Source organism: Aspergillus steynii (genome assembly GCF_002849105.1).
Source record: "Aspergillus steynii IBT 23096 chromosome Unknown P170scaffold_6, whole genome shotgun sequence".
NCBI classification, from domain to species: Eukaryota; Fungi; Ascomycota; class Eurotiomycetes; order Eurotiales; family Aspergillaceae; genus Aspergillus; species Aspergillus steynii.
This window is the reverse complement of record NW_020194403.1, coordinates 2,599,842-2,627,309: the sequence shown is the minus strand read 5'-3', so window position 1 is coordinate 2,627,309 and position 27,468 is coordinate 2,599,842. Positions and strand designations below refer to the sequence as shown.

The 27,468-nt window shown below is 52.6% G+C and overlaps 3 protein-coding genes across 3 annotated transcripts; all 3 read left to right on the top strand.

Moving 5' to 3' along the window:
• Positions 1 to 851: 851 nt before the first annotated feature.
• Positions 852 to 6,392, top strand: P170DRAFT_362047 (acetyl-CoA synthetase-like protein; the record flags this gene model as incomplete). Its single annotated transcript, XM_024844502.1, has 2 exons — positions 852 to 1,367; positions 1,419 to 6,392. Coding segments are annotated over 2 exons (5,490 nt in total), but the record flags the coding sequence as incomplete, so codon positions are not given.
• A 2,073-nt stretch (positions 6,393 to 8,465) lies between these two features.
• On the top strand, positions 8,466 to 14,368 carry P170DRAFT_412849 (acetyl-CoA synthetase-like protein; the record flags this gene model as incomplete). The annotated part of the gene is made up of 3 exons (XM_024846945.1): positions 8,466 to 9,182; positions 9,234 to 14,039; positions 14,092 to 14,368. Coding segments are annotated over exons 1-3 (5,790 nt in total), but the record flags the coding sequence as incomplete, so codon positions are not given.
• Positions 14,369 to 14,668: 300 nt separating this feature from the next.
• On the top strand, positions 14,669 to 27,059 carry P170DRAFT_388469 (acetyl-CoA synthetase-like protein). The gene is made up of 3 exons (XM_024845844.1): positions 14,669 to 18,693; positions 18,749 to 23,332; positions 23,393 to 27,059. The coding sequence occupies exons 1-3, from the start codon at positions 14,716 to 14,718 to the stop codon at positions 26,804 to 26,806; spliced, it is 11,976 nt and encodes a 3,991-aa protein (XP_024702471.1). The 5' UTR covers positions 14,669 to 14,715; the 3' UTR covers positions 26,807 to 27,059.
• Positions 27,060 to 27,468: the final 409 nt, after the last annotated feature.

Below are 27,468 nucleotides of genomic sequence, written 5' to 3'. Positions count from 1 at the left end.
AACCGGAACGGGTGCGAGATGAGCTTCGTCGCTGCACGCACGGAGTCGGTACGAGGCTGAACGAGCAATTACCTACTTACATGGTGCCAAGTCTCTATATCCCAGTCTCTGAAATCCCTATGACTGGCACCGGAAAGACTGATCGGCGGCGCCTCCGTGAAACCGCCTCATTGCTGACCTTACAACAAATGGCCGACCTGCAGCCGGGCCGTGGAAACAGACGCGAACCTCAGACCGAAATGGAGCGGCGGGTTCGGCGTCTTTGGTCAATGGCATTGAACATCGATGCTCGAAGCATTGCCGCAAACGATAGCTTCCTTCAGATTGGAGGTGATTCCGTGGCTGCGATCAGGCTCGTGCAGCTCGCACGGAAAGAAGGTCTTGTCCTAACAGTGGCAGAAATTTTCAACCATCCATGTCTCTCTGAGCTAGCACAGGCGGCTCTCTTAGAGCAGTCTGCTCCCACTGAAATACCCGCTTTCAGCCTGCTACCCGGTGGTGATGACGTTGTCGACAATGCATGCGCACTCGCGGCGCAAGAGTGTGGTGTTCCTGCAGATTCCATTGCAGATTTACTCCCTTGCACTCCACTTCAAGAAGGCCTCTTGGCTCTGTCAAGTAAGCGGCCGGGGGACTATGTCCGGTGCCTGGTCATGGAGCTACCTTCCGATATCGATCTGACTCGTTTTCGCGACGGATGGGTGAAGGTCATCCATCTGACACCCGTCTTGAGAACCAGGGTCGTCGAACTCCCAACCTTAGGCCTCCTCCAGGCCGTTCTAGCCGACGAGCCAGAGTGGCGTTTCGGCACTGATCTGGCCAGTTTCCTGCAATCCGAGAAACAACGATCGATGGGATTGACGACTCCTTTGACTCGTTTTGGCCTGGTGACGGATGAATCCCAGGATAGAATATTCTTGGTATGGACGGTTCATCACGTTTTATACGACGGCTGGTCCATGCAGCTTTTGCTTGAACAAGTCGAAAGCCTATACTGGCGTGGAGATTGCGATACATCAGCACCGTTCAACGGCTTCGTGAAGTACTTGAAAGAGCTTGGAAATGATGCAGATGAATACTGGCAGTCTCAGTTGGATGGCATTGAAGCACCCGTTTTCCCACCGCTACCTTCCCCTGGATACGAGCCGACATCACAGGATTTACTACAGCACCACATTGCCGATCTGACCTGGCCAGGGAACGATATTACGGCTTCTACTGCCGTACGAGCTGCATGGGCAATTCTAGCAGCTCGCTACACACAGACTAGTGATGTAATCTTCGGAGCCACAGTAACGGGCCGACAAGCGCCTGTACCATACATGGAGAGGATAGCTGGCCCGACCTTTGCTACGGTACCAATTCGGGTGAATGTAAACGGGGATTTGAGTGTGATGGATCTGCTGCAGATCCTGCAGAAGCAGGCGGTTGATATGATTTCCTACGAACAAACGGGTCTGAAGAGAATCCGCCATATCGATTCCGACGCTTACCATGCGACACAATTTCAGACTCTGTTGGTCGTGCAACCGGCAAGCTTGAAGACAGCTCGCCCTGCTGCAGAACGTTTGTTCCCAGAAGACCCGTCCGGTGGCGACGATGAATTAGCGGGTATCAACACGTACGCGCTCATGCTAGAGTGTCGCCTCGAACCTGATGGAATGCTCCTGAGGATGAGTTTCGACCCCCAGGTCATCGAGACACAACAGGCGCAGAAAATGGCCTGGCAGTTCGAAGAGGTGCTTCGCCAAATTTGTGAAGAAGATGCCTCAGAGAAGCTGGTCAAGTCGGTCGAAGCTGCGAGCCACCAGGATCTTGCCCAGATCTGGCGCTGGAACGAAACGGTGCCTCCATCGCTCGAGGGGTGTGTGTATGAGCTTATCACGCAGCGCGTCAAAGAACAGCCAGATAGACCAGCTATTTGCGCCTGGGATGGTCAATTGACCTATGGGGAACTAGACGGCCTTTCATCAAAGGTAGCCCGTTTTCTTCTTTCTCTCGGTGCTGGTCCCAACGTCATAATCCCTATTTGCTTTGAGAAATCAATGTGGACACCGGTGGCAATGCTCGCGGCCATTAAGACCGGCAGTACCTCCGCCGCAGTTGACCCAAGTCAGCCGGAAGAGCGCTTGCAGTCAATTATGCAACAAATTCAACCTCGCCTGATCCTAACCTCAGTAATGTATACGCCGCTTGCGTCTCGCCTGGTCGAACGGGTTGTAACCGTTGATGCTGCCGCTCTAAAAGCCATGGCCAACCCGGCCCCTGGTCAATTTATCTTTCCCTCCATTAACCCGGACAGCGGACTTTACATTGCCTTCACTTCTGGTAGCACAGGCTCTCCTAAAGGGGCAATTATAACGCACGGAAACTTCCGGAGTGCAATTGAATACCATAGTGAGATGGCGTGCTGTGATAGGTCTACGCGACTATTTGACTTTTCCTCATATGCCTTCGATGCTGCATGGTTTAACCTTTTGCATGCGCTCGCCGCAGGTGCCTGCTTGTGCATTCCATCAGATATGCAAAGAAAGGATGACTTGGCAGGCTCAATAGAAATGCTGCAGGCTAATTATGCCCTTCTGACCCCGTCCACGACTCGCACTCTTGACCCGAAGACCATTCCCAGTTTGAAAACACTGATGCTGATCGGGGAAGCGGTAACTAGCGAAGACGTCCAGAGATGGGCACCAAATGTGATTCTCAAAAATGGATATGGTCCAGCTGAATGCAGCGCCTTATCGACTATCCATACATTCAGAGACCCCGACGACCATCCGAATACCATTGGTGTTACGGTAGGCCTTCAGCCGTGGGTCGTTGAACCCCTGGACGGTGCCAGTCTTACTCCCTTGGGTGCCATTGGGGAGTTGTGGATAGAGGGACCACTGGTAGGAGCGGGATATCTTGGTGACCCTGACAAAACAGCTGCCACTTTCATAAGTGATCCTGCCTGGCTGTTACGTGGGCCGCCTTCACGTCCGGGGCAAGGGCGCCGGGGCCGGTTATACAAGACTGGGGATCTCGTGCGTTATAACTCGGACGGCTCGCTAGCGTATATCGGCCGCAAGGATACGCAAGTGAAGATCCGAGGTCAGCGGGTCGAGCTCGAGGAAATCGAGTGCCATCTTAGACAGAGGATTTTCGGCGAAACGACCGGCATCGTGGCAGCCGACATAATAACTCTACGGGGTAGCTCGAGCCCGACCCTTGTGGCCTACATTGCCTTGGGTAAAGCCGCAACAGGAACCCCACCCAGCGTGCGCAAAGAACTTTCCCGTTACACCGAGGGGTTGGAGGAGTTCCTAAGCGACCGGTTACCGAGCTATATGGTGCCTAACCTCTTTGTCCCTGTTGTGGAAATCCCCTTGTCTACTACAGGAAAAACAGACCGACGGCGTCTGCGTCAACAAGGATCATCACTGAGTTCCGAGGAGCTATTAGAGCTCCAACCCTCCAGGCTTGAAAAACGAGCCCCACAGACTAAACTAGAGCACCGCTTACAACATCTGTGGGCAGAGGTTCTCAATATCGACATCTCCAAAATTGGTGTCGACGATACGTTTTTCTCTCTTGGTGGAGACTCAATATCGGCCATGCAACTCTCAGCCAAATCGCGATCGATCGGATGTCGTATCACCGTGAGCGATATATTCAAGTTGAAGACCATTGCACGCTTGGCCCACTCTGGGAATAAGACCGAGGACCTCGCGGTAAATGAAACGGAGAAATTGGACGCTGATTTCACGCTTGCTCCTATTCAGAAATTCTTTTTTGACAGCCAGCCAGTCATCCATGGCCACTTCAACCAGAGCTTTCTCGTGCGCATCTCCAAGCCCCAGAGTCCGGAGTTCATCCTCCGTGGTATTCGATACATCGTTGACCGTCACTCCATGCTACGGGCTCGCTTCCACCAGGACACGGATGGAAGATGGTCTCAGCGCATCACGCCCAGCACTGACAGATCCTATTTCTTTGAAACTCATAACGTGGCCTCATTGGAGGATGCAATTCCGGCCCTTACTACTCTCCAGCAATCCCTGAACATTCAGACTGGTCCTCTTTTCGGTGCACATTTAATTGAAGTCGAGGACAAGCAGTATCTATTCCTTGTGGCCCACCATCTCGTTGTGGACCTGGTCTCTTGGCGTATCATGCTGGGTGATGTTGAAGAATATCTAACGGATCCTACTCGGTCCACGCTCCCCAACGACGCGCCTCTCTCCTTCCAAACCTGGTGTCAATTGCAGGCGAGCTATGCAAAGGATCACCTGTCCCCGGAGACTGCGCTGCCGTTCAACCTTGAATTCCCTCGCACGGATTACTGGGGGTTGGATCCACTTCAAAATACCCATGAAAATATTCTTGAAAGAGGGTTCACCCTGCCCAAGCCGGTTACTGATATACTGCTGGGGGCTGCGAATCTAGCGTTTCAAACGCAACCAGTCGAGCTGTTTCAAGCGGCATTGTTACACTCTTTCATGCAGGTATTCGACGACCGCGCTCCTGCTACAATCTTGACCGAAGGGCATGGGCGAGAGCCCTGGAACAGCTCGCTGGACCTTTCAAGAACCGTTGGCTGGTTTACAACCATCGCACCAACAGTCGTGACAGCCAATTCTGATCTCAGTGTTGCTGAGATTATCATTCGAACCAAGGATGCTCGTCGGCAAACGCCGGGCAATGGGTGGCCCTACTTTACATCTCGCTACCTGAACGCAGCTGGGAAGGAGGCATTCGGGACGTCTGATTGCCACGAAATTGTGTTCAATTACTTTGGCCTTTACCAACAATTGGAGAAGAAGAACGCATTCTTTCAACCCTGCAAGGACCTTGACGGCAAGGTCCCTGATGTGGCCGGCAACATATACCGATTCGCAGTCATTGATGTTGAAGCCGAGGTAATCCATGGCTGCCTGCGATTTAACTTTCAGCATAGTCGCCATATGGAGAAACAGCCTGCTCTCTGTAGGTGGATTACACAATGCCAAAGTACATTGGAAGCGGCAGCGGAGCAGTTGGCCATTCTTCAACCTCGATATACCGTGTCGGACTTCCCCCTATTGCCTCCTACTAATGAAACCCGGCGCAAGTTGGACGCCCTCAAGGATTTTGGAATTTCATTCGGTGAGGTAGAGGACATTTACCCTTGCTCTCCCGTCCAGCAAGGAATTCTTCTGAGTCAGGCGAAGGACCCCAATCTGTATTGGACCCGGGTGCGTTGGCTTGTGCAGTCAGATGAGACCGTTGATGTCCAGCGACTAGTTCGCGCCTGGTGCCAGGTCGTTGCTCGACACGCTACCCTCAGAGCAATATTCACCGGTAGTTTTGTGTTCGACGGATACAATGATCAAATAGTGCTGAAACAGGCCTCGCCTCCAATTCAAGTTATGTCGGCTCGCAATTCAACGGAGGCCGTGGCAGCGCTCGCAGAGTACCAAAAAACCGCTGTCCAGCAGAAGGACCTCTTACATAGATTTGTGCTTTGTCCTACATTGCAGGGAGCTGTTTACTGCCAGCTTGACATAAATCATGCACTCATCGATGCCATATCCATGAAAACCATCAAGCAGGATCTGCGCGCTGCATATGATGACAACCTTCCGGCTCAGCCCGCACCCTTGTATAGTGACTATGTCCAGCACATTCAAACAGTGTCGGAATCAGAGACCCGGCTATACTGGCAAAGCCGCGTGGCAGGTGCTGAGCCATGCATCTTCCCGACACTCAACGAGACGCCTACTGATCTTAGAGGCATAGCATCCGAGCCAATAACAGAAGAAATCTACCAATCTTTACGAACCTTCAGTCGGATTCACGGGCTTACACCGTCAAGTGTATTTCACCTTGCATGGGGCCTAGTCCTTCGATGCTATACAAGTACCGAGTCGGTCTGCTTTGCTTCTCTGAGCTCCGGACGTGATGTTCCCGTTGAAAAAGCCGACAGCATTGTGGGACCCTTCATCAACGTTCTTGTGAACCATGCACGGCTCGTCAGCGGCCGTCCTCTGCTCAGCATGATGCAGGACCAGCAGGCAGATTACCTGGAGGGTCTCAAGTACCAACACTATCCGCTAGCTGAAGTGTTGCATATTTTAAATGCCGATTCGGAACCCTATTTCAACACTGCATTGTCGGTGCAAAGTGGCGGGCTAAATGAGGACACACAGGCTTACGGGATCTCACTCGATGATGAAACCTGGGATGATCCAAATGAGTATGACATCGCCACTACCGTCTTCTTGCGCAAGTCCAACCCCAAGGTCTCCATCAATTACTCCCTCAACTTGCTTTCGGAGGCCCAAGCTGCTACCGTCGCCAGTACATTCCTTGAGGCTGTCAGGGCCATGATAACTCGACCGGAGACCAACGTGGAGGACTTGCAAATCATCAGTCCACGGGACCTAGAAGCTATCTGGGCTTGGAACAAGGAATCTCCTAAGACAGTGAGAAACTCTGTCACGGATTTGATCAAAGCTCGCATCCAGAAACAGCCAGAAGCCCCAGCGGTCTGCGCTTGGGACGGGGATTTGACCTATGGTGAACTTGATAGATTATCCTCCCAACTTGCGTACCATCTCTCCGCACGAGGCGTCACCCCACGGTCAATTATTCCCTTGTGTTTTGAAAAGTCTATGTGTGTTCCAGTAGCGATGCTCGGTGTGCTTAAAGCAGGATGTGCGGGTGTAGCAATGGATCCTCAGCAGCCAGTGGAGCGCCTACAACATATTATACAGAAAACCCAGCCGCCGCTTGTCCTGACATCCAAGAGGCAACGAGCGTTGGCATCCAGTCTCGTGGAAACAGTGGTGACCGTTGATATCGGCTTTCTCAAGTCTGTCCGTCTTCCAGAGCAATATCGCTTCCCACAAAATGACCCTGCGGACCCACTTTTCGTTGCATTTACATCGGGGAGTACAGGAACACCAAAAGGCGCTGTTATCTCACACCAAAACCTCAGTTCTGCCATTCATCATCAAGGTCAAGCCCTTGGGATTACCTCCTCATCCCGTGTTTTTGACTTTGTGTCCTACGCTTTCGATGCGGCTTGGCTTAACTTTCTGCATCCTATTGCTGCCGGTGGTTGTATGTGTATTCCGTCCGATGCGCAGCGAAAGGACAAAACTGCGGAGTGTATGGAGCAACTTAAGGTCAACTACACCTTCATCACCCCCTCGATGGTCAGGACAATTGACCCTGTGACGGTTCCTAGTCTAGAGACCCTTCTTCTAGGCGGGGAGGCCATAGCGTCGGAGGATGTGGCCACCTGGAACCATCTGAACATCAAGGTTATATATGGCCCCGCGGAATGCAGCATGGCTACAACACTTCACGACCTTGACAACGAACGTGACTCCCCACGCACCTTGGGGTTTTGCTTTGGACTGACTGCGTGGGTTGTCGAACCATTGCAAGGCACAAGTCTCGCACCCCTTGGAGCCGTCGGTGAGCTCTGGTTAGAAGGTCCGCTTGTGGGCTCAGGGTATCTAGGAGATCACGACAAAACCTCCGCTTCTTGGGTTGAGGATCCGGTCTGGCTATTAAACGGAGCGCGTGGGAATCCGGGCCGCCGCGGCCGGCTTTATAAGACGGGCGACCTAGTTCGGTATCGTGAAGATGGTGCCTTACTCTATGTTAACCGGAAAGATAGTCAAGTGAAGATCCGTGGCCAACGTGTTGAACTCGAGGAGGTCGAGTATCACGTCCACCGAGCTTTACCCGCCAACGTGAGTCTGCGTGTCGTGGCAGAGGTTATCCACCCCAAAGGAAACAATAATCCAATCCTGGTGGCTTTTATTCCTCTGGGCGAGAAGAGCAAGGGTCCTGATGAAGCAATTCGCGAGGCTTTGGGCGGTTTTACCGAGGGGTTAGAGGAAAGCTTGATGAAACAGCTTCCGAGCTACATGGTCCCCAGCATGCTCTTCCCGATAGTGGAAATTCCACTTACTACTACTGGAAAGACGGATCGCCGAAGACTACATCAAATTGGTTCATCGATTAGTCTGGAACGATTGGCTGAGATGCAACCCTTAGGCCGCGGGCGGCGTGAGCCCCAAACAATCATTGAGCACCATCTGCAGCGCCTTTGGGCTACTATCCTTGGTAGAAAGCCTACCACAATATCGGCCAATGACAGTTTCTTGCGTATTGGGGGTGATTCCATTGCAGCAATTCGACTAGTTCAACTGGCAGCGAAGCAGGGCCTCATGCTCACAGTCGGCAGTATATTCAATGCCCCAATCCTCAGCGAGATGGCACGGGCAGTGAAGGTGGGAGTTCTATCTCAGCAGAAAGTATCGCCTTTGTCGCTGCTTAAGCCAGGGCTGGATCCGCATCAGGCCCACTCAGCATGCGCAGCCCTATGCGGGCTGAGCCCTGCGTCTATAGAGGATGTCTTGCCATGTACCCCTTTACAAGAGGGACTACTGTCACTCACCGTGAAACGCCCTGGAGACTATGTTATCCGCCAAGTTATGCGACTGCATGATAATACAGACATTCCACGCTTCAAGAATGCCTGCGACCAGGTCTTCATGTCCACTGCCATCCTAAGAACCCGGATAGTTGATCTCCAGGGACAAGGGCTGGTTCAAGTCGTCACCAAGGAGTCTCCAGAATGGCAAGAGAGCGACAGTCTGCCTGCCTTTCTTCGGCATGATGAGCAAATACCCGTCGGGCTTGGGACCCCTCTCGCACGATTTGCTTTGGTGCACGACAGAGTTGATAACCGGTTCTACTCTATATGGACGCTACATCATGCGCTTTATGATGGGTGGTCATTGCCTCTACTCTTGAACGAGGTCGAGAAAGCTTACTATGGATCGAAAAGTGACGGCCTAGCATCATTCGCGGGATTCGTGAAGTATCTTACTGAAATAGGACCTGAGGCTGACACGTACTGGCAAGCAGAACTTCAGGGCTCGCGAGCTGCGCAATTCCCAGCCCTACCCTCTGCTCAATACCAACCCCGTGCTCAGGAGGTCATGCACCATGAAATTACTGACGTCCAGTGGCCACAAAACAACACGACCCCTTCAACGGCTCTACGCGCTGCCTGGGCGATTCTGATATCCCATTACACCCAATCACATGATGTCATATTCGGCTCTACGCTGACAGGCCGTCAAGCACCCGTCCCCGGAGTAGAGTTAGTGGAAGGGCCTACAATCGCAACAGTGCCGGTCCGTGTGGATATTCAGGAGAACGCGACGGTCGCGAGCCTTCTCGATCAGATCCAGCAGCAGTCCATCAACATGATCCCTTTTGAGCAAGCCGGGCTTCCACGGATCCGACGTATCAGCCCTGAGACAGACCTTGCCTGCGCGTTCCAGACGCTACTCGTGGTCCAGCCGGCCCCCGAGTCAGCGAAACATGATGCAGGTGATTGGTTATTCAGAGAAGAGGGCGATTCGCTCAGCCCATCGGCTCTCAACAGTTTCAATACATACGCCATGATGTTGGAGTGTCAGCTAACAGGCGATGGCGTGTCCATCCAGATCAGCTACGACGCTCACGTGGTGAAGCCTGTCCAAGTCGAGAGGATGGCGGCACAACTGGAGCACATCCTGCGTCTTGTTTGCGTGAAATCTTCCCAAGATCTAAATGTCTTCAACCTCGAAAGTGCCAGTGAAGCCGATCTTCGGCGTATTTGGGAACTGAACTCACCGGTGCCCGTCGCAGTAGAATCTTGCATGCATGATCTGATCGTGCAGCAGGTCCACATGCGACCTAATAACAGTGCCATTCGTGCTTGGGACGGAGAAATGACTTACGGCCAGCTAGATACCCTCTCGACTCGGTTAGCACATCGCTTGATTGAAGTCGGAGTCCTTCCAGATTCAATTGTCGCTCTGTGTCTCGAAAAGTCTATGTGGATGCCCGTCGCAATTTTAGGCGCCATGAAGGCTGGCGCTACTTCCGTGACGATGGACGTAACTCAACCCGAGGACCGACTTCGACTGATTGTACAGCAGGTGCAGGCACCTGTTGTTCTTAGCTCAGTCGAGGAAGAAGAACTGGCAGGTCGGATAACAGAGAAGGCAGTGCGCGTCGTTTCACGAGAAGTCTCTGAAAACCCCGTGTCACTTGACTTGGGGACGAAGACAGTCTTGCCCACTGTTCGACCCGCCGCTGGCCTTTATATTGCATTTACGTCCGGCAGTACTGGTGTGCCAAAGGGTGCTCTCATGACCCACCGCAATATGGCCAGTGCGGTCTACCACCAACGGGAAGCGCTAGGATATCTAGCCACAGATCGAGTGTTTGATTTCTCATCTTACGCCTTCGATGCAGCTTGGCTTAACTTCCTACACACAATGGCCGTCGGAGCATGTCTATGCATTCCGTCAGAGGATGAACGAAAGAATGACGTGGTGGAATGCATGCGCCGAATGGCCGTGACATACGCGGATCTCACTCCTTCTACCGCACGACTGATAGACCCCACTAGTGTACCAGATCTCCGATGCCTGGTTCTTATCGGCGAGGCGGTCAACACGCACGAAATCGCACAGTGGAGCTCGCATGTCGAGCTGAAGAATGGATATGGCCCTGCAGAGTGCAGTGCTATATCTACCACATTCAATCTGGGCGAGAATGACCACCCACCAGGAACCATCGGCGCTGGACGAGGGATGGTTACCTGGGTCTTAGAGCCCTCAAATGCCCAGACTTTATCGCCTTATGGAGCTGTGGGCGAGCTCTGGCTTGAAGGGCCTCTCGTCGGCGCCGGCTATGTTGCTAGGCCCGAAATCAATGCGGTGACCTTCGTCGAAGATCCACCGTGGTTGCTACGGGGAGGGCCTGGGTTTCCCGGCCGGCACGGTCGTCTATATAAGACGGGTGACCTTGTCCGCTACAATTCTGATGGCACGTTACTTTACTTGGGTCGCAGAGATGCCCAGGTAAAGATTCGAGGTCAGCGAGTGGAGCTTGCGGAGGTCGAACATCACCTCTACCACGCCTTGCCCATAAGCGCTCAAGGTGTCTCAGTCGTGGTAGAAGTCATCACTCCCAGACAAAGTACCAACCCTATTTTGGTCGCGTTCTTTGAGCTAGGGCAGGTGGCTCTGGGATCCATCGAGACGGTACGGAAGGCACTCAAAAGCCATACCGAAGACTTGAATGGTCGGTTGGCGGAGCAGCTCCCCAGCTATATGGTTCCCACCATGTATATTCCAGTGGCCGAGCTTCCAATGACCGCAACTGGTAAGACTGACAAGCGAGCACTACGTGAGATTGGAGCGAAGAGCTCGCTGGAGGAATTAGTGGCGTTTCAACCAACCCAGGGTGAGCGCCAGGCGCCTACGACTGAGATGGAACATCGTATCTTAAAATTGTGGGCGGAGACACTCAACTTGAGTCCTACTCGGATTGGTGTTAACGACAATTTTTTCGCCCTTGGAGGTGATTCTATATCAGCCATGCAGCTCTCTGCAAAGAGCCGGTCTACAGGCCTTCAGATCACCGTCCCCGAAATCTTTAAACACAAGACCATAGCACGCTTGGCACACGGTACGGCCACCATCAGCCAGACTGTGGCCCATACAGCAGAGCGCCTCGGTGTGCCTTTTGGCTTGTCGCCTATCCAACAGCTCTTCATCGATGCCCAGCAAGGTGCGGACAACCATTTTAACCAAAGTTTCCTGCTGCGAGCCACCCGTTCAATTGCTTCCAATCAGCTCAGAAGTGCTTTAGAGGCCATCGTTGCGCACCACTCAATGCTCCGGGCGCGTTTTAACTCGGCCCCAGAGAACATCTGGACTCAGCAAGTTCTTGCAGAGTCTGCCGGGAGTTATCGGTTTTCCTCTCATGAGCTCGCTTCTTTTGAGGATTCATCAGATATCATCAACCAGAGCCAGACCTCCTTAGACATTCAAGATGGACCGCTGTTCGCAGTTGATCTTCTCAACTGTCAGAAGGATGGTCAATACATCTTCTTAGTTGCCCACCACATGGTCATTGATCTTGTGTCATGGCGAATCATCCTAGGTGACTTGGAAGAATGCCTCAGCGCTGGGCAGATCTCGGGATTTGCACCAATGTCCTTCCAGACCTGGTGCGAGCTTCAGGCTGAACACGCCCGAGATCATCTTCTTCCCGATACGGTTTTGCCGTTTAGTCCTACTCCCCCCGAGTATGATTACTGGGAGGTTGAGCCCAGTTCAAATACCTTTGACAATATTACCAAAGGCAGCGTGATTCTTACACAGCAGTTGACCGAGACTCTTCTTGGACCTGCCAATGCTGCATTTAACACGCAGCCTGTTGAAATTCTTCATGCCGCGCTGCTTCATTCTTTTGCCAAAGCCTTCAGCGATCGGTCACCACCGTGTATATTCAGTGAAGGCCATGGACGAGAGCCATGGAACTCCACTATTGATCTCTCTCGCACTGTCGGGTGGTTTACTACTATGTTCCCTGTCATGGCTGCCGTGCATCCAAAAGAGCAGATTTCAGCTCTTGTACGCCGTATCAAAGACGCCAGGCGCGGGATTCCTGGCAACGGCTGGTCATACTTTACGTCGCGCTTTCTGAATCACTCTGGCAAAAAGACCTTCCAGATCAACGGCCCTGTCGAGATTATCTTTAACTACTTGGGTCTATATCAGCAGCTCGAAAGGAAAGATTCGCTCTTCCGGCTATCTGACATGCCTGCTAGTGTCCATGAACTGGCAGATATTAGTGGAAGCCTCAGTAGGTTTGCTCTATTCGATGTCTCGGCCTCCGTGCTCGATGGTTGTCTACGGGTGGACTTTCTGTACAATCGTCATATGAAAAACCATGGAAGAATCCGCCGGTGGGTCAGCGAATGCAAGTCCTCTCTCGAGGCTGCCGCTCATGAGCTTTCGACTTTGAAGCCAAGCTATACCATATGTGACTTCCCTCTGCTGCGCATGACAGAGCCGGAGCTAGATAAGCTGGGTAGAACCCTTTCCCAGCTTGGCATCTCATATGGTCAGGTGGAGGATATGTACCCCTGCTCGCCGATGCAACAAGGAATCCTGATGAGTCAGGTAAAAAGCCCCAAACTCTACTGGACCAAAATCAGCTGGCTGGCAAAATCGTCAGAACAATCGGCTCCAGTGGACGTGTTTCGACTTAAGCACGCGTGGCAACGGGTGGTGGACCGACACCCAATGCTTCGCACTATTTTCGTTGACAGCATAATGCCAGATGGGTTTAAAGACCAGTTGGTTATCAAAGACTTCCAAGCAGACGTTCATGTCATCTCTTCTGCGCCGAGTGATGCAACCGAAGAACCGGCGAAGCCATACGCAACCCACAGTTCTCTATATTTATCTACAACAGCAACAGGGATCATGTGCGAGCTCTCAATCAACCATGCATTGATTGATGCCTCTTCCATCGGAATCCTCAAGTACGAACTGTGCGCCGCTTACGATGGCTCTCTGCCGTCTGGCACGGACGGTCTATACAGCGAATACATTCAGTTCATTCAGTCCTTACCACAACAAAACGCCCAGGAATATTGGCAGCAGCACCTTTCAGGGGCCAGTCCTTGTGTCTTTCCCTCTCTTGGTGGGCGGGACCCACACGGCCCTCGTTCTAAGTCTCACATCTCGAGGCCATTTGATCCAGACCTGCACTATGCCTTGCGCCACTTTTGTGTTAATCATGGACTGACGATCTCCAATGTGTTCCATATTGCGTGGGGACTTGTCCTGCGAGCATATACTGGCTTGGAGACGGTATGCTTTGGATATCTTACTTCAGGTCGGGACATTCCCGTGTCGGGAGCTGAGAGGACCGTTGGACCTTTTATTAATATGCTCACGAGCAAGGTGACACTGGGAAACAATGAATCTTTAGTGGCTCTAGCGCAAAACAACCAGAACGAGTATCTGAGCAGCTTAGAGTTCCAGCATTATCCTCTGGCGAAGGTGATTCACTTCTTGGACTTGGCCGGCGAAGAACTTTTCAACACTGCTATCTCTGTCCAGGCGAGCGGGTTCGGGGGCAATAATGTCCAATCGTCCATATCGCTGTCAGACATTGGAGGCGATGATCCGACTGAGGTGAGTAACGTATACAAGGGAACTACGCCCTGTCAGCTAACCCCCCTTCTAGTATGATATCATGATAAACATTGGTGTCGACGACAATCAGACGGTTGTCAACTTCACATTCAATGATTCAATTTTGTCTGCTAGCCACGCTGAAAATGCGCTCAATCTGCTTTTTCAAGCAGTCTCGCAGACAATATACCACCCAGATCGAACACCTCATGAAACCGATCTGCTCAGTCAACAGGGTCTCCAGCGTATTTGGGACTGGAATGCAGTAGTTCCCGAGCCCATCCAAGTCTGTATGCATGATATGATTGCACAGAGAGCACGAATGCAGCCTGATGCGCCGGCTGTCTGCTCATGGGACGGTGGCCTGACCTTTGAACAACTCGATCTTTTGTCTACACAAGTGGCTTTCCATCTACTCTCCGTCGGTGTTGGTCCGCGCACGCTGGTTCCTGTATTTTTCGAAAAGTCCAAGTGGATGTCAGTTGCCGGTCTCGCCGTTATCAAAACCGGGGCTGCAGTAGTGGGGGTGGATATAGAGCAACCAGAAGAGAGGCTCCGCACGATTATCCAGCAGACCAAAACAGATTTCATGGTCACCTCCCCTACGATGCTCAGCAAGGCTAGATCTCTCGGGATCGGCACCATCGTCTGCGTGGATCAGGCCAGTCTTTCTCAAATGGTACCAATTGAGAAGGCATCTCTTCCTTCGGTCGATCCTGCCAGTCCGCTTTATGTTGTTTTCACATCTGGTAGCACAGGGACGCCTAAAGGGGCAGTCATCAGCCACTCTAACTTTACCAGTTCGATCACGTACCAAAAAGGCTCCATGGGCTTAACTTCTACCTGTCGGGTGATAGACTTTGTGTCATACGCATTCGATGTCGCATGGGGGACCATATTGAATACATTCGCGGCTGGAGCCTGCCTTTGCGTCCCTATGGAATCGGAACGCCGTGGGGATATTAGTGCCGCTATGCGTAGGTTGCAGGTTAACTACGCTTTTCTCACGCCGAGTATAGCCCGTCTACTGGACCCGATGGCTATTCCACCCTTGCAAGGCCTCCTCCTGTCTGGCGAGGCTACTGAATTGACAGACCTGCAGCAGTGGGCACCCCATACCCTTCTTGTCCATGCCTATGGTCCTTGCGAAACCACTCCCTGGGCTACCCTCGAACCCTATCGTCGTCCAACCGATCGAATTCAGCTGGGTGTCGGAAAGGGGTGCGTCACTTGGGTTGTTGATCCAAACCGCGAAGATCAACTAAGTCCCATTGGCTGTACTGGGGAGCTATGGCTCGAGGGCCCTATTGTTGGCCTTGGATATTTCAATGAAGTGGAAAAGACAGCGGCCAGTTTTGTAGACACGCCCCCTTGGTTGGCCCGGGGATGTCCTGGTCACTCACCCCGGACAGGTCGTCTTTATAAAACAGGTGACATGGTTCGCTATAATCCAGACGGGGCCCTGGTATTTGTAACCCGCAAAGATGCACAGGTCAAGATTCGAGGTCAACGCGTGGAGCTTCCAGAAGTGGAGTACCATATCCACCAGGTTTTACCAACCAACGCAGATATCCCAGTGGTGGCAGAGGTCATCACACCAAAGGGAAGCAAAAGTCAAGCCTTAGTGGCGTATCTCGCACTAGGCGATCAAGCAACTGGATCGGTTGACAGCATACGCACGGCGCTCGGCTACTACACTGATATCTTAGGCTCGGGTTTACCACGAGCCCTGCCTAGTTATATGGTGCCGAACATCTATGTTCCTGTTGTTGAGATCCCTCTAACTCACAATGGCAAGACCGATCGTACCCAGCTTCGTAGGCTGGGGTCCAGCCAAACACTAAGTCAGTTGCTTGAACTGCAGCCCTCCCGAGGCAGTGACCGTGCAGCATCTACTTCTGTGGAGCTCGCACTGCAACAATTATTTGCAGAAGTCCTGAACATTGACCTGGAACTCGTCGGGATCGAGGATAGCTTCTTTTCACTTGGGGGCGATTCGATTACAGCGATGCAATTGTCTGCGAGATCACAATCCGTCGACTTTTACATTAAGGTGGCGGATATTTTCAAACACAAGACCGTGGCGCAGCTGGCGAGCCATTCAGGATCAGAGCGCGCAGATGTTGCGTCTCTCAGTATCATAGAGCAGATCGACACGCCCTTCAAGTTGTCGCCAATGCAGCAAATGTTCTTTGATTTCCAAGATGCGCAGCGGAACATGTTCAATCAGAGCTTCCTGGTCCACGTGTCTCGACCTATCCAGCCTGACCGTCTTGAGGATGCAATAGAAAGATTGATCATGCGGCATACGATGTTGCGAGCGCGCTTCATGCAAAACTCGGATAATGTCTGGGCTCAAAAGATTTTGTCCGATTCGTGTGGCAGCTTTGAGCTTCGAACTCATGACATTGGTTCCCTCCGTGACGCGAGACCACTGCTTAACCATAGTCAGGAACTGCTGGATATCGAGAGCGGACCCATATTTGCGGCTAATTTGATCAATACGAGCGAAGATGGTCAATTTTTATATTTGGTCGCGCATCACCTCGTCGTTGACCTCGTATCCTGGAGAGTTCTTCTTGGTGACCTTGAAGAATACTTGGTACATGGAAGGATCAGTGGCTATCCATCCTTGTCCTTCCAGGCATGGTGTCAACTTCAGGCTGATCATGCTAGAGATTATCTGTCTCCGGGAGATGCTTTTCCATTTGAAATCACCCCGCCGCTGTACGACTACTGGGGGTTCACTCCGGGCCCAGGCGCGAATACTATGGATGCTACGGTCAAACACAGCTTCGTCCTTGAGAAATCCCTGACCGACCTCCTCCTGGGACCTGCCAACTCCGTGTTCAATACCCAGCCCGTTGAAATTCTTCACGCAGCCCTTCTTCATTCCTTTACACAGTCATTCTCGGATCGAGCATCCCCTACGATCTTTACAGAAGGACATGGCAGAGAAGCCTGGGATTCTGCGATTGACCTTTCCAGGACTGTTGGGTGGTTTACAACAGTCTTCCCAGTGGTGGCTGCCGCTACCAAGGACGACAAGATGACTGACATCGTTCGTCGAACTAAGGATTGCCGCCGGCAGATACCAGGCAATGGGAGGCCCTATTTCGCCTCGCGATATCTTAATTCAGATGGACAGGAGGCCTTCCGTATCGGTGGACCGGTTGAAATCATCTTTAATTACCTTGGACAGTATCAGCAGCTAGAGCGACCAGATGCGCTTTTCCAGCAGTCAAATGTCTCTATATCGGAACTAGCCGATGCCGCTCCCCACGTTTCTCGTTTTGCTTTAATCGACGTTGCAGCATATGTCACTCATGGCCAGCTCCAGGTAGAGTTCTTATACAATCGCAATCTGCAGCATAGAAGCAAGATCGAGGGTTGGATCGCCAAATGTGAGCAGTCACTCACGATGGCAGCACACGAACTCCCTCTCCTATCTCCGACCTACACCATTTGCGACTTTCCCTTGATGTCTTTGACTGAAGCGTCGCTCGAGTTCCTTGTTAGTGAGGCTTTACCTGCACACTCCCTCTCCTATGGCCAGATCGAGGATGTCTATCCCTGTTCTCCTATTCAGCAAGGAATCCTGATGAGCCAAGCAAAGGATCCGGAGCTGTACTGGACAAGGGTGAGGTGGCTTGTGCAGCCCACAGGACCTTCGCCAGTGGATTGCCCCCGCCTGGAACGGGCCTGGCAGCGAGTGGTCGACCGCCATCCTATTCTTCGAACGGTCTTTATTGATAGTGTCCGGCCTGGAGGCGTCAAGGATCAAGTCGTCGTGAAAGCGATTGATGCCGATGTCCAGATGCTGCAAACTGAGACGCTTACTGACCCTGTAACGGGCTGTCAGTGGCATACAGACGTGGCCAGCAAGCGAGATTCACCTCAACATGCATTGACCTTGAGTCAATCGACGTCGGGTACAGTCTTCTGTGACCTGGAAATCAACCATGCCATGATGGACGCCTATTCCTTAGGCTTGCTTCGACAGGAGCTCTGTGCTGTATATACTGGCAGTATTTCACCTACCGCAGGGCCTTCGTATGAAGCTTACGTGCGTTACATTCAGAGCTTGCCCGTCGACTCAGATAAGGACTTCTGGATGGGCTACCTTCGCGATGTTCCTGTCTGCAACTTTCCCGCTCTGGGACAACCTGAACTCGCAAATTCGAATGCACGCCAGTCCGTCTTCCTAGATCTGGATGATCAAACGCACCTTGCGCTCCGGAAGTTCTGTCAGCAATCTGAAATCACACCATCCAGTATCTTTCATCTAGCGTGGGGGCTTGTGCTACGCGCTTATACCGGTTTAGAGACCGTATGCTTCGGCTACTTAACCTCTGGACGTGACATTCCAATCCCCGGCGTGGAAAGGGCCCTAGGCCCATTTATCAACATGCTGGTATGCCGACTCAACCTCGGCCAGCCATTTTCTATCATGAAAACTCTGCAGCAAGACCAGGAAGACTACATTGCCGCCCTCGAATATCAACACACTCCATTAGCTAGGATTCTACAATTCTCCGGGCAGCCTGGTCAAGGGCTCTTTAACACCGGCATATCAGTACAGGGTGGCATAGTCCCTCCGAGCACGGAAAGCGAAATCTCTTTCATCGACCAGACAGGTCAAGACTCCCCGGAGGTGTGTTCATCACTTGCGTTCTTTGACTGACCTCACTACTGACGTAATTCGCAAGTATGACATCGCGATTGCAATTTCCCATGACCAAGACGCCACCAGCCTAGCCCTGGACTTTACCAACGCGGTACTATCCAAAGATGGAGCGGAGCAAATTGCGGCGCTGTTCCAACAGGCCGTCGTAGAGGTGATCGATTATCCTGAACAAAGCGCTAGAGATGTGAACCTGATGAGTCCCCGACATGTGGAGGATATCTGGTCTTGGAACGCCCATGTTGCAGAACCAGTCAAAGCATGTGTGCATGATCTCATTGAAAGACAAGCACATCTGAGGCCTCAAGCCGCAGCTATCAATGCATGGGATGGTGATCTAACTTACAAAGAGCTCAATCATCTCTCCACGCGACTTGCACGACACCTGGTTGACTTGGGCGTCTGTGCTAATAACGACGCAATCCCCCTTTGCTTTGAGAAATCAATGTGGATGTCAATTGCTGCGCTCGCAGTGATGAAGGCAGGAGGCACCTGCGTGGCGTTGGATACGACTCAGCCAGAGGAGCGCCTACGAGCAATTGTGCATGATATCGAACCGTCTTTGGTGTTATCATCTCATGCCAACCATAAGCTCGCCAAGGGGCTGACTGACACGCATGTTCTTCCCATTGAGCAATCTCTATTCTCCCAGCTCCCAGTCCCAGACACTGGAAACCTACCAGCAGTGGCTCCATCGAGCCCACTCTATGTGGTCTTTACCTCCGGCAGTACAGGCAAACCCAAAGGTACCACAATCAGCCATACCAACTTTGCCAGCGCGATTATTCACCAGCCGGCCCTTCTCGCACTGGACCCTGATGCTCGTGTTTTCGACTTTGTCTCGTACGCATTTGACGTAGCCTGGTCGAATATGCTCCATACTTTGGCTGCCGGGGCATGCTTGTGCGTTCCCTCTGAGTCGGTGCGCCGAGATGGCACCGCAGAAGCTCTGGAGGCCATGCAGGTCACGCATGTCCAATTCACCCCGTCTATGGCTCGCACAATAGATCCGAACCAGGTCAAATCTTTGACTACTCTCATTCTTGGAGGCGAACCACTGTCAAAACAGGACATCGCTACCTGGGCGCCGCGAGTAAACCTCCGGATGGCTTATGGCCCGGCCGAATGTACAGTCGCGGCTACGATGACTGCTGTCAACCTAGAATCCGGACAAGTTGGCAAGATCGGCCGTGGTATTGGTCTTAACACCTGGGTTGTTGGTGAAGCAGGCCTAGCCCCCGTTGGTGCCGTTGGCGAATTATGGCTGGAAGGTCCCCTCGTGGGACTCGGTTATCGCGGTGAGCCCGAAAAGACTGCTGCAAGCTTTGTGGAAGACCCGGGATGGCTTCTACAGGGGTCCTCCCTGATACCAGGTCGACGAGGCCGACTTTACCGGACCGGAGATCTCGTCCGGTATAATTCCGATGGAAGTCTTGTTTATGTTGGCCGCAAGGATAGTCAGGTCAAGGTTCGTGGTCAGCGTGTAGAACTGGAAGAAATCGAATTCCATCTTCATGCTGCTCTTTCTCAGGCTGTTGAGGCCGTCGTGGAGGTCATCAAGCCATTGGGCAGTGCGAATGCAATGCTTGTGGCCTACCTCAATGTCGGACGAACCATCGATTCATCCTTGGAGAGCATTCACGCAGCAATGAGTCCCTACACGGCAGGGCTCGCAGATGCTCTTTCCCAAAAGCTACCCCAATTCATGGTGCCTACAACTTATGTCCCTATAGCAGAAATTCCAATGACCATCAGCGGCAAGACGGATCGCCGGCGACTACGCGATATGGGATCGTCATTAAATCTTAACCAGCTCGCACAGATGCAACCAACGCAGGGCCAGCGACAGCTACCTCAAACTGAGGCCGAGCTGCAGCTTCAGAAGCTCTGGGCTGAGGTGCTTAATATCGACCAGCGACAGATCGGAACTCATGATAGCTTTTTCTCTTTGGGAGGTGACTCGATCTCTGCTATGCAGCTTTCTGCCAAGTCACGATCAGCAGGCCTCCGAGTAACAGTGCCTGATATTTTCAAGCTCGGCACCATTGCAAAAATCGCGCCTAGTGCAATAAGTCGGACGGAGCAGCAACTCCTCGACTGGGAGAGCAAAGAAGACGAATCGTTCGAACTCTCACCCATCCAGCAGATGTTCTTTGATACTGCCAAATCCAACCACTTCAACCAGAGCTTTTTCATCCGCATCACACGCTCAGTTCAGTCTGAGGATATTCAGCGGACGCTTAAGATTGTGGTGGCTGAGCATGCGATGTTGCGCGCTCGCTTTGATCAAGATGCTGATGAACACTGGACTCAACGGATTGTGCCCTACGCCCCAGACTGCTATCGATATGAGCGGCACTGCGTGAGGACTCTTTCTGAGGCATCGCAAATCTTGGACAGAAGCCAACTATCCCTTGATATTCACGCTGGCCCGGTATTCTCCGTGGATCTGATTGATACTAGCACCCAGGGCCAATACCTATTCCTCGTGGCTCATCACCTAGCCGTTGACTTGGTTTCATGGAGGATCATCCTTGGCGACATGGAGGAACATTTAACCACTAGCAAGGTCTCGGGTTTCAAACCTCTACCTTTCCTGACCTGGACCCGACTCCAAGCTGAGTATGCCAGAGATCAGTTGGTCCCCAAAACTGCTTTCCCTGTCGAAATTCCTGCACCCCAAGACTACTGGGGTCTGGACCCTGCGATCAACACCTTCGAAAACACCGTTCACAGCACTTTCAGCCTGAGTAAAGAGGTCACCGATAGCCTTTTAGGACCTGCTAATCAGGCACTTGATACACAGCCAGTCGAGATCCTGCAGGCAGCGTTACTCCATTCGTTCATCCGTACATTCCAGGATCGTCCGGCCCCCACCATCTTCAGTGAGGGACATGGGCGCGAACCCTGGGACTCAGCAATCGACCTGTCACGTACAGTAGGCTGGTTTACTACGATGAGCCCCACGGTTGTCCCTGCTTCGGTCGAGAACGAGGATACCTTGTATGATATCGTCCGCCGTACCAAGGATGGTCGCCGACAGGTGCCGGCCAATGGTTGGCCCTACTTCACTTCTCGCTACCTAAATGACGACGGGAGGAAGGTATTTGGAGGCTATGGTCTTCCCGAAGTCACTTTCAACTACATGGGTCTCTACCAGCAGCTCGAACGCCATGAATCCCTTTTTGCGCCAGCCAATCCACCTGAATGCAGTCTCTCGGACGTTGCCAATGAAATGGGCCGTTTTGCGCTAATTGAAGTCATGGCATCGGTTTCTCAGGGTCGCCTTGAATTTGGCTTCATGTTTAACCGACATATGAAGCATTCGGGGGACATACCAACCTGGATAGCTCAGTACGAATCCTCGCTGCAAACTGCCGCGCAAGAGCTACCTCAGCGTCCACCCAGCTACACACTATGTGACTTCCCGCTACTTTCCTTGACCGAGCCAGCCCTGCAGAAGCTAAATGATCACATCCTTCCCCATCTTCGGCTCGCCCACGGCTTGGTAGAGGACATCTATCCTCTCACACCAATCCAGCAGGGAATATTGTTGAGTCAAGCGAAAAGTCCTCATCTCTACTGGACTCGCATTCGGTGGCTCATACGACCGTCAAGGCGTTCCCCCTCAGTTAGTATTGATCGAATCGTACAAGCTTGGAAGCGCGTTGTTTCCCGGCATCCGGCGCTCCGGACGGTGTTTGTGGAGAGCCTTTGTCCCCATCGCTTCAAGGATCAACTAGTGATGAAAGCCAGCGAGCCCGAGATCCATTTAATCTCTTCCTCCGATCCGCCGGCAGCCCTTACGAGCCACTGGGAGTCCAAAGCGCACGTACACAAGCCACTTCACTCCCTGGTTTTATGCCCAACACCCTCTGGAGACGGCATATTCTGTGACCTTGAGATGAACCATGCCATTACTGATGCGACCTCCACGGCACTGCTAAAGCGCGAGATATGTGCCTCGTACGACAACATGCTTCCGGACACTACGGGACCACTATACAGTGATTATATCCGTCATATCCAGAGTGTGAGTGTTGAGGCAAGCGTCAACTACTGGAAAGAGTATCTCGAAGGGGTCAATGCCTGTCTTTTCCCGTCTCTTTGTGAACCCTCCGAGGGCCGTAAGTCCAGAGGTTCCACAACACGTTCGCTTGATAGGGAAACCCACTCTATTCTGCGTGCATTCTGCCAACAGAACGGATTCACCCCAGCAAACCTCTTCCAACTGGCCTGGGCCCTTATTCTGCGTTGTTATACTGGTTCTGACACAGTGTGCTTTGGCTATCTGATGTCAGGGCGGGATGTTCCTGTCGAAGGAGCCGACCGAACCATCGGACCATTCATCAATTTACTTGTGAGCAGGATCCATCTCGGTAATGAGGAATCCCTTGTCACCATGATGCAACAGAATCAGGCCGATTTCGTGAGCAGCCTCAACCACCAGCATAGCTCTCTAGCGCAAATTCTTCGATCCTCTGGTGCATCAGCGGACACTCTATTCAACACAGTTTTGTCCGTACAGGGGATGGGCCTCAAGGCCTGCAGCGACGATGATGAGTTTAGCCTTCGTCTGGACGAGCAAGATGGTTATGACCCAACAGAGGTAGTTAATCTCGACCCAATCCCCGGTCTAGAGCATAGTTTGACTAACACAATCTAACAGTATGATATTATGCTAAATGTTGGCCTTGGGGGCGAAGACACTGCGGTTACATTCACCTATCACCAGTCACTTCTATCTGAACAACAGGCCGAAAGTCTGGTACAATCTCTGCTGCAAGCGGTAGTAGGAATCATTCGTTCGCCCGCCAAAACTGCCGCCCAAGTCGACCTTGCAGGCCACCGTGACCAAGAGCTCATCTGGAGCTGGAATGCTACCGTTCCGCCCACGATTGACGCGACCATACATGGTTTGATTGCCGACCAAGTCCGACAACGACCCGATGCACAGGCAATCTGCGCGTGGGATGGCGAGTTCACATACCGGGAGTTAGACGGTCTCTCAACTCGCCTGGCCCTTCACCTTGGGGCCCTCGGGGTCGGAGCCAACAGCATCGTCCCGCTGGTATTTGAAAAGACCCGGTGGATGCCGGTGTCTGCTCTCGCAGTGATGAAGGCTGGTGGCGCGTCCGTGGCTATGGACGCTACGCAGCCGCCGGAGCGCCTCCGTGTGATGGTGCAGCAGGTTCAACCCGCTCTTCTCCTGTCGTCCCGCGACAATTATCTTATCGCTCAGACCCTAGGCGCCCAAATGGCAGTTGCGATCGACGATATGACGCTCTCCGACATCTCCATTCCATCAAATCTAGTATGTCCGTCAGTGGATCCGTCACAAACACTATACGTGGTTTTCACATCGGGCAGTACAGGCACGCCAAAGGGAGTCGTCGTCAGCCACTCTGACATGAGCAACTCCATACTCTACCAGCAAGAGGCCATATCGTTCGGTCCGAACGTTCGTCTCTTCGACTTTGTGTCCTACGCCTGGGATGTGACCTGGTGCAACCTGCTCCACCCGCTGGTCGCCGGCGGCTGTCTCTGCATACCCCACGAGTCGCAGCGCCGGGCTGATATCGAGAAGGCCATGTGTCAGTTCCAGGTTAACTATGTCACTCTGACCCCCACCGTTGCTCGGCTGCTCAATCCGGTAGAGACTCCGTGCCTCGATACTCTGGCACTGGTTGGGGAGCCTCTACTTCACGCTGATGTCGTGCAATGGGCACCGCACGCGCATGAGATCCTTAACACCTACTCACCTTCTGAATGCCCCGGAGCGGATATCGTTTTTCAGGTTCCCCGAAACTACCCCCGGGACCCTCCCCTCGGCACTGCCGTCGGCTGCAACACCTGGGTCGTTGATCCTACGGATGTAGATCGCTTGGTTCCCGTGGGCGGCATCGGTGAGCTTTGCTTAGAAGGCCCCATGGTGGCCCGGGGTTACCTTGGGCTCCCAGAACGTACTGCACAGAGCTTCGTGGAGAACCCTAGCTGGCTGCGCCGCGGAAGCCCCGGCTTCTCAGGTCGACAGGGCCGGGTTTATTGCACCGGAGATCTCGTACGCTACAATTCGGATGGCTTACTCTTCTATGTCGGCCGGAAGGATGGGCAAGTCAAGATTCGCGGCCAGCGTGTGGAGTTGGGCGAGGTGGAGTCCCATGTGCGGCAGGGCATTCACGACGTTGACGATGGCTCCGTCTTGGCCGCTGTTATCAAACCTCAAGGCAGCAACAACCCTATGCTCGTCTGTTTCCTCGGCCTGGGCGAGGTCGCCGCCGCGTCTACTGATCAGGTTCGAGCCGTCCTGGCGGATCGTACCCGGGGTCTAGACGAGTACCTCGCCAGAAGACTCCCACGATTCATGGTCCCCAGTGCCTATATTCCCGTCGTCGACATTCCAATGACCGTGTCGGGCAAGACTGATCGATCTCGTCTAGTTCAAGCCGCAGCCTCGCGTACCCTGGCCGAGCTGGCCGAGCTGCAACCTTCTCGGGGTGCACGCCAGGCCCCAACAACCGACATGGAGTGGCTCCTGCAAGGTTTGTGGGCTGCCGTCTTGGGCCTTGATGCCAGCATGATCGCCGCCGATGATAGCTTCCTCCGCATTGGCGGCGATTCAATCGCAGCCATCCGCTTGGGCCAGCGGGCCAGCGACGAAGGCTTGTCGCTGGCAGTCCCTGACATCTTCGCCAACCCTCGTCTTTGCGACATGGCCCTGTGTCTCCGTGAAGGCCGGTCCTCTTACCATAACCCTCGGCCTTTCTCGCTGCTTTCCCTTCCTCCTTCTTCCCTTCCCTCTTTCCTCGAAAGCTCCGTTCTTCCGTTACTCGACTGTCCTCAGACCCAGATCAGCGATGTCTATCCCACTACCGAGTTACAAGACTTCTACGTGTCGTCTGCGCTGGATGCACGAAAGAGTGAAATCGAGCACATCTACATGGATCTCCCGGTGGGTGCAGACATTGCCCTTGTCCGTCAGAGCTGTGTAGCGTTGTGGCAGCACCTAGACATCCTGCGCACCGTCTTCATTGTCGACGGCCACCGCCAGCTGCAAGTCGTGCTCAACCCTGATGAGCCCGACATTGTCATTCATGAAGCCCATGGTGACTTGGCAGCGTGTGCCGAGGTTGTCTATCGCCGTGACCTCGACAGCCCTCTGGAGCAAGGTCGCTCCTTCACTCGATTCTTCATCACGCACACTCCGGGCGGTGGCATCCGGTTGACCATCCGCCTTTCTCACGCGCAATATGATGGATTCAGTATGCCACTAATCTTCTCGTGCTTTGCCGCCTTCTACAGAGGCGAGTCGCCAGCCCCAGAGCCCAAGTTCTCGGGATATATTCGACACGTCCAACAGCAGCAACAAACCGCGCATCCCTACTGGCGCTCTCTCCTGGAAAACTCCTCCATAACCCCTGTGAAGTCTCTTTCAGCTGTCGATGGCCGCTGTCTCCCCAATCAACATGTCGGTGGGATGATCCAAGCCAAGAAGAGCATCCCTGCTCCACAACCTCGCCAGGGACTCACTCCGGCGACAGTGTTTACCACTCTCTGTGCGCGCATGTTGGCCAAGGTCGCCGACGCCACCGACGTGGTCTTCGGTCAAATCGTCTCCGGTCGGGCCTCGCTTCCCGCTACCCTGCAGAACGTTGCTGGACCATGCGTCAATACGATTCCGGTTCGAGTGCGGGTGACCCCCAGTCAGGTCCTCGAGCAGCAACTGGACTCGGTCCACGAACAGCACATTAAGGGTCTGCCCTACGAGAACAGCCAATTCGGTGACATCGCGGCCCACTGCACGAACTGGCCCGTCGATTCTCGCACGCCAGAGCTCGTCGTTCAGTTCCAGAATCTGGACAACATGGAGCATGACGCCGGCACCAGTATCCTCGAAGCTGAGAATACGTTGGCGGCTTATATGCGCGAAGGTCGACCGATCTACGCGGACTTCATATTCATTCTGGCGAAACCCGTCGGAGAGTCCTGGAATCTATCGGTCATAGCCAGTTCGAAGTTCCACACCCAGCACATGCTCAACGTTGTGCTCGAGGAGCTAGAGCAGGAAATTGCGAACTGTTGATTTCACCTTTCTTGTTGGGGCTCTTCATGACATGTTTGCTCATCTTCCTGTCAAGCTCTAATGATTGTATTGGTTTATCGGTTTCTAGACTGCTGTATCGTTTTCGGGGTTTATTCTTCAGTTTGTTTTTTGGCGTGGATTCAAGACTAATTTATTTCTGGAGGAGTACTTTTTTTAGAGCCCATTTTCTTTCCTGATCTTTGTCTAGGTATTTAGCGTCTCAGACTAGTTCCTAATAATTTTGGTAATTTATATCGTCTTATTTCATTCACCTCACCTCCCTCGCCAGCTGGCCAAGTAGAACACATTTTGAGCGGAGGAATGACATTTTGACAGAACACTGCAAATTTTCTTACATTTAATGGTTGATTTTCTGTTTTCCTTTATTAATTTTTTTATTTTAACTCTCTTTTAATTCCGTTCTTCGTCTTTGTTGGACACTCAAGTCAGAGCTATATTTAGAACCACCACATCAGTTCCATACTGATTAGTTGCATCCAGCCAGTAATAAACACTATGGCTACTTCGAAATAACACAGACGGCTTAAAGGACCTTAGGGATATATTAAATTCATCCAACCCGGACATTTTGACATTGCAGAAAACCAAGAACTGAGGAGCGATTGCCTTCGCTGCGACTTCCAACCAAAGACCAGATCAGA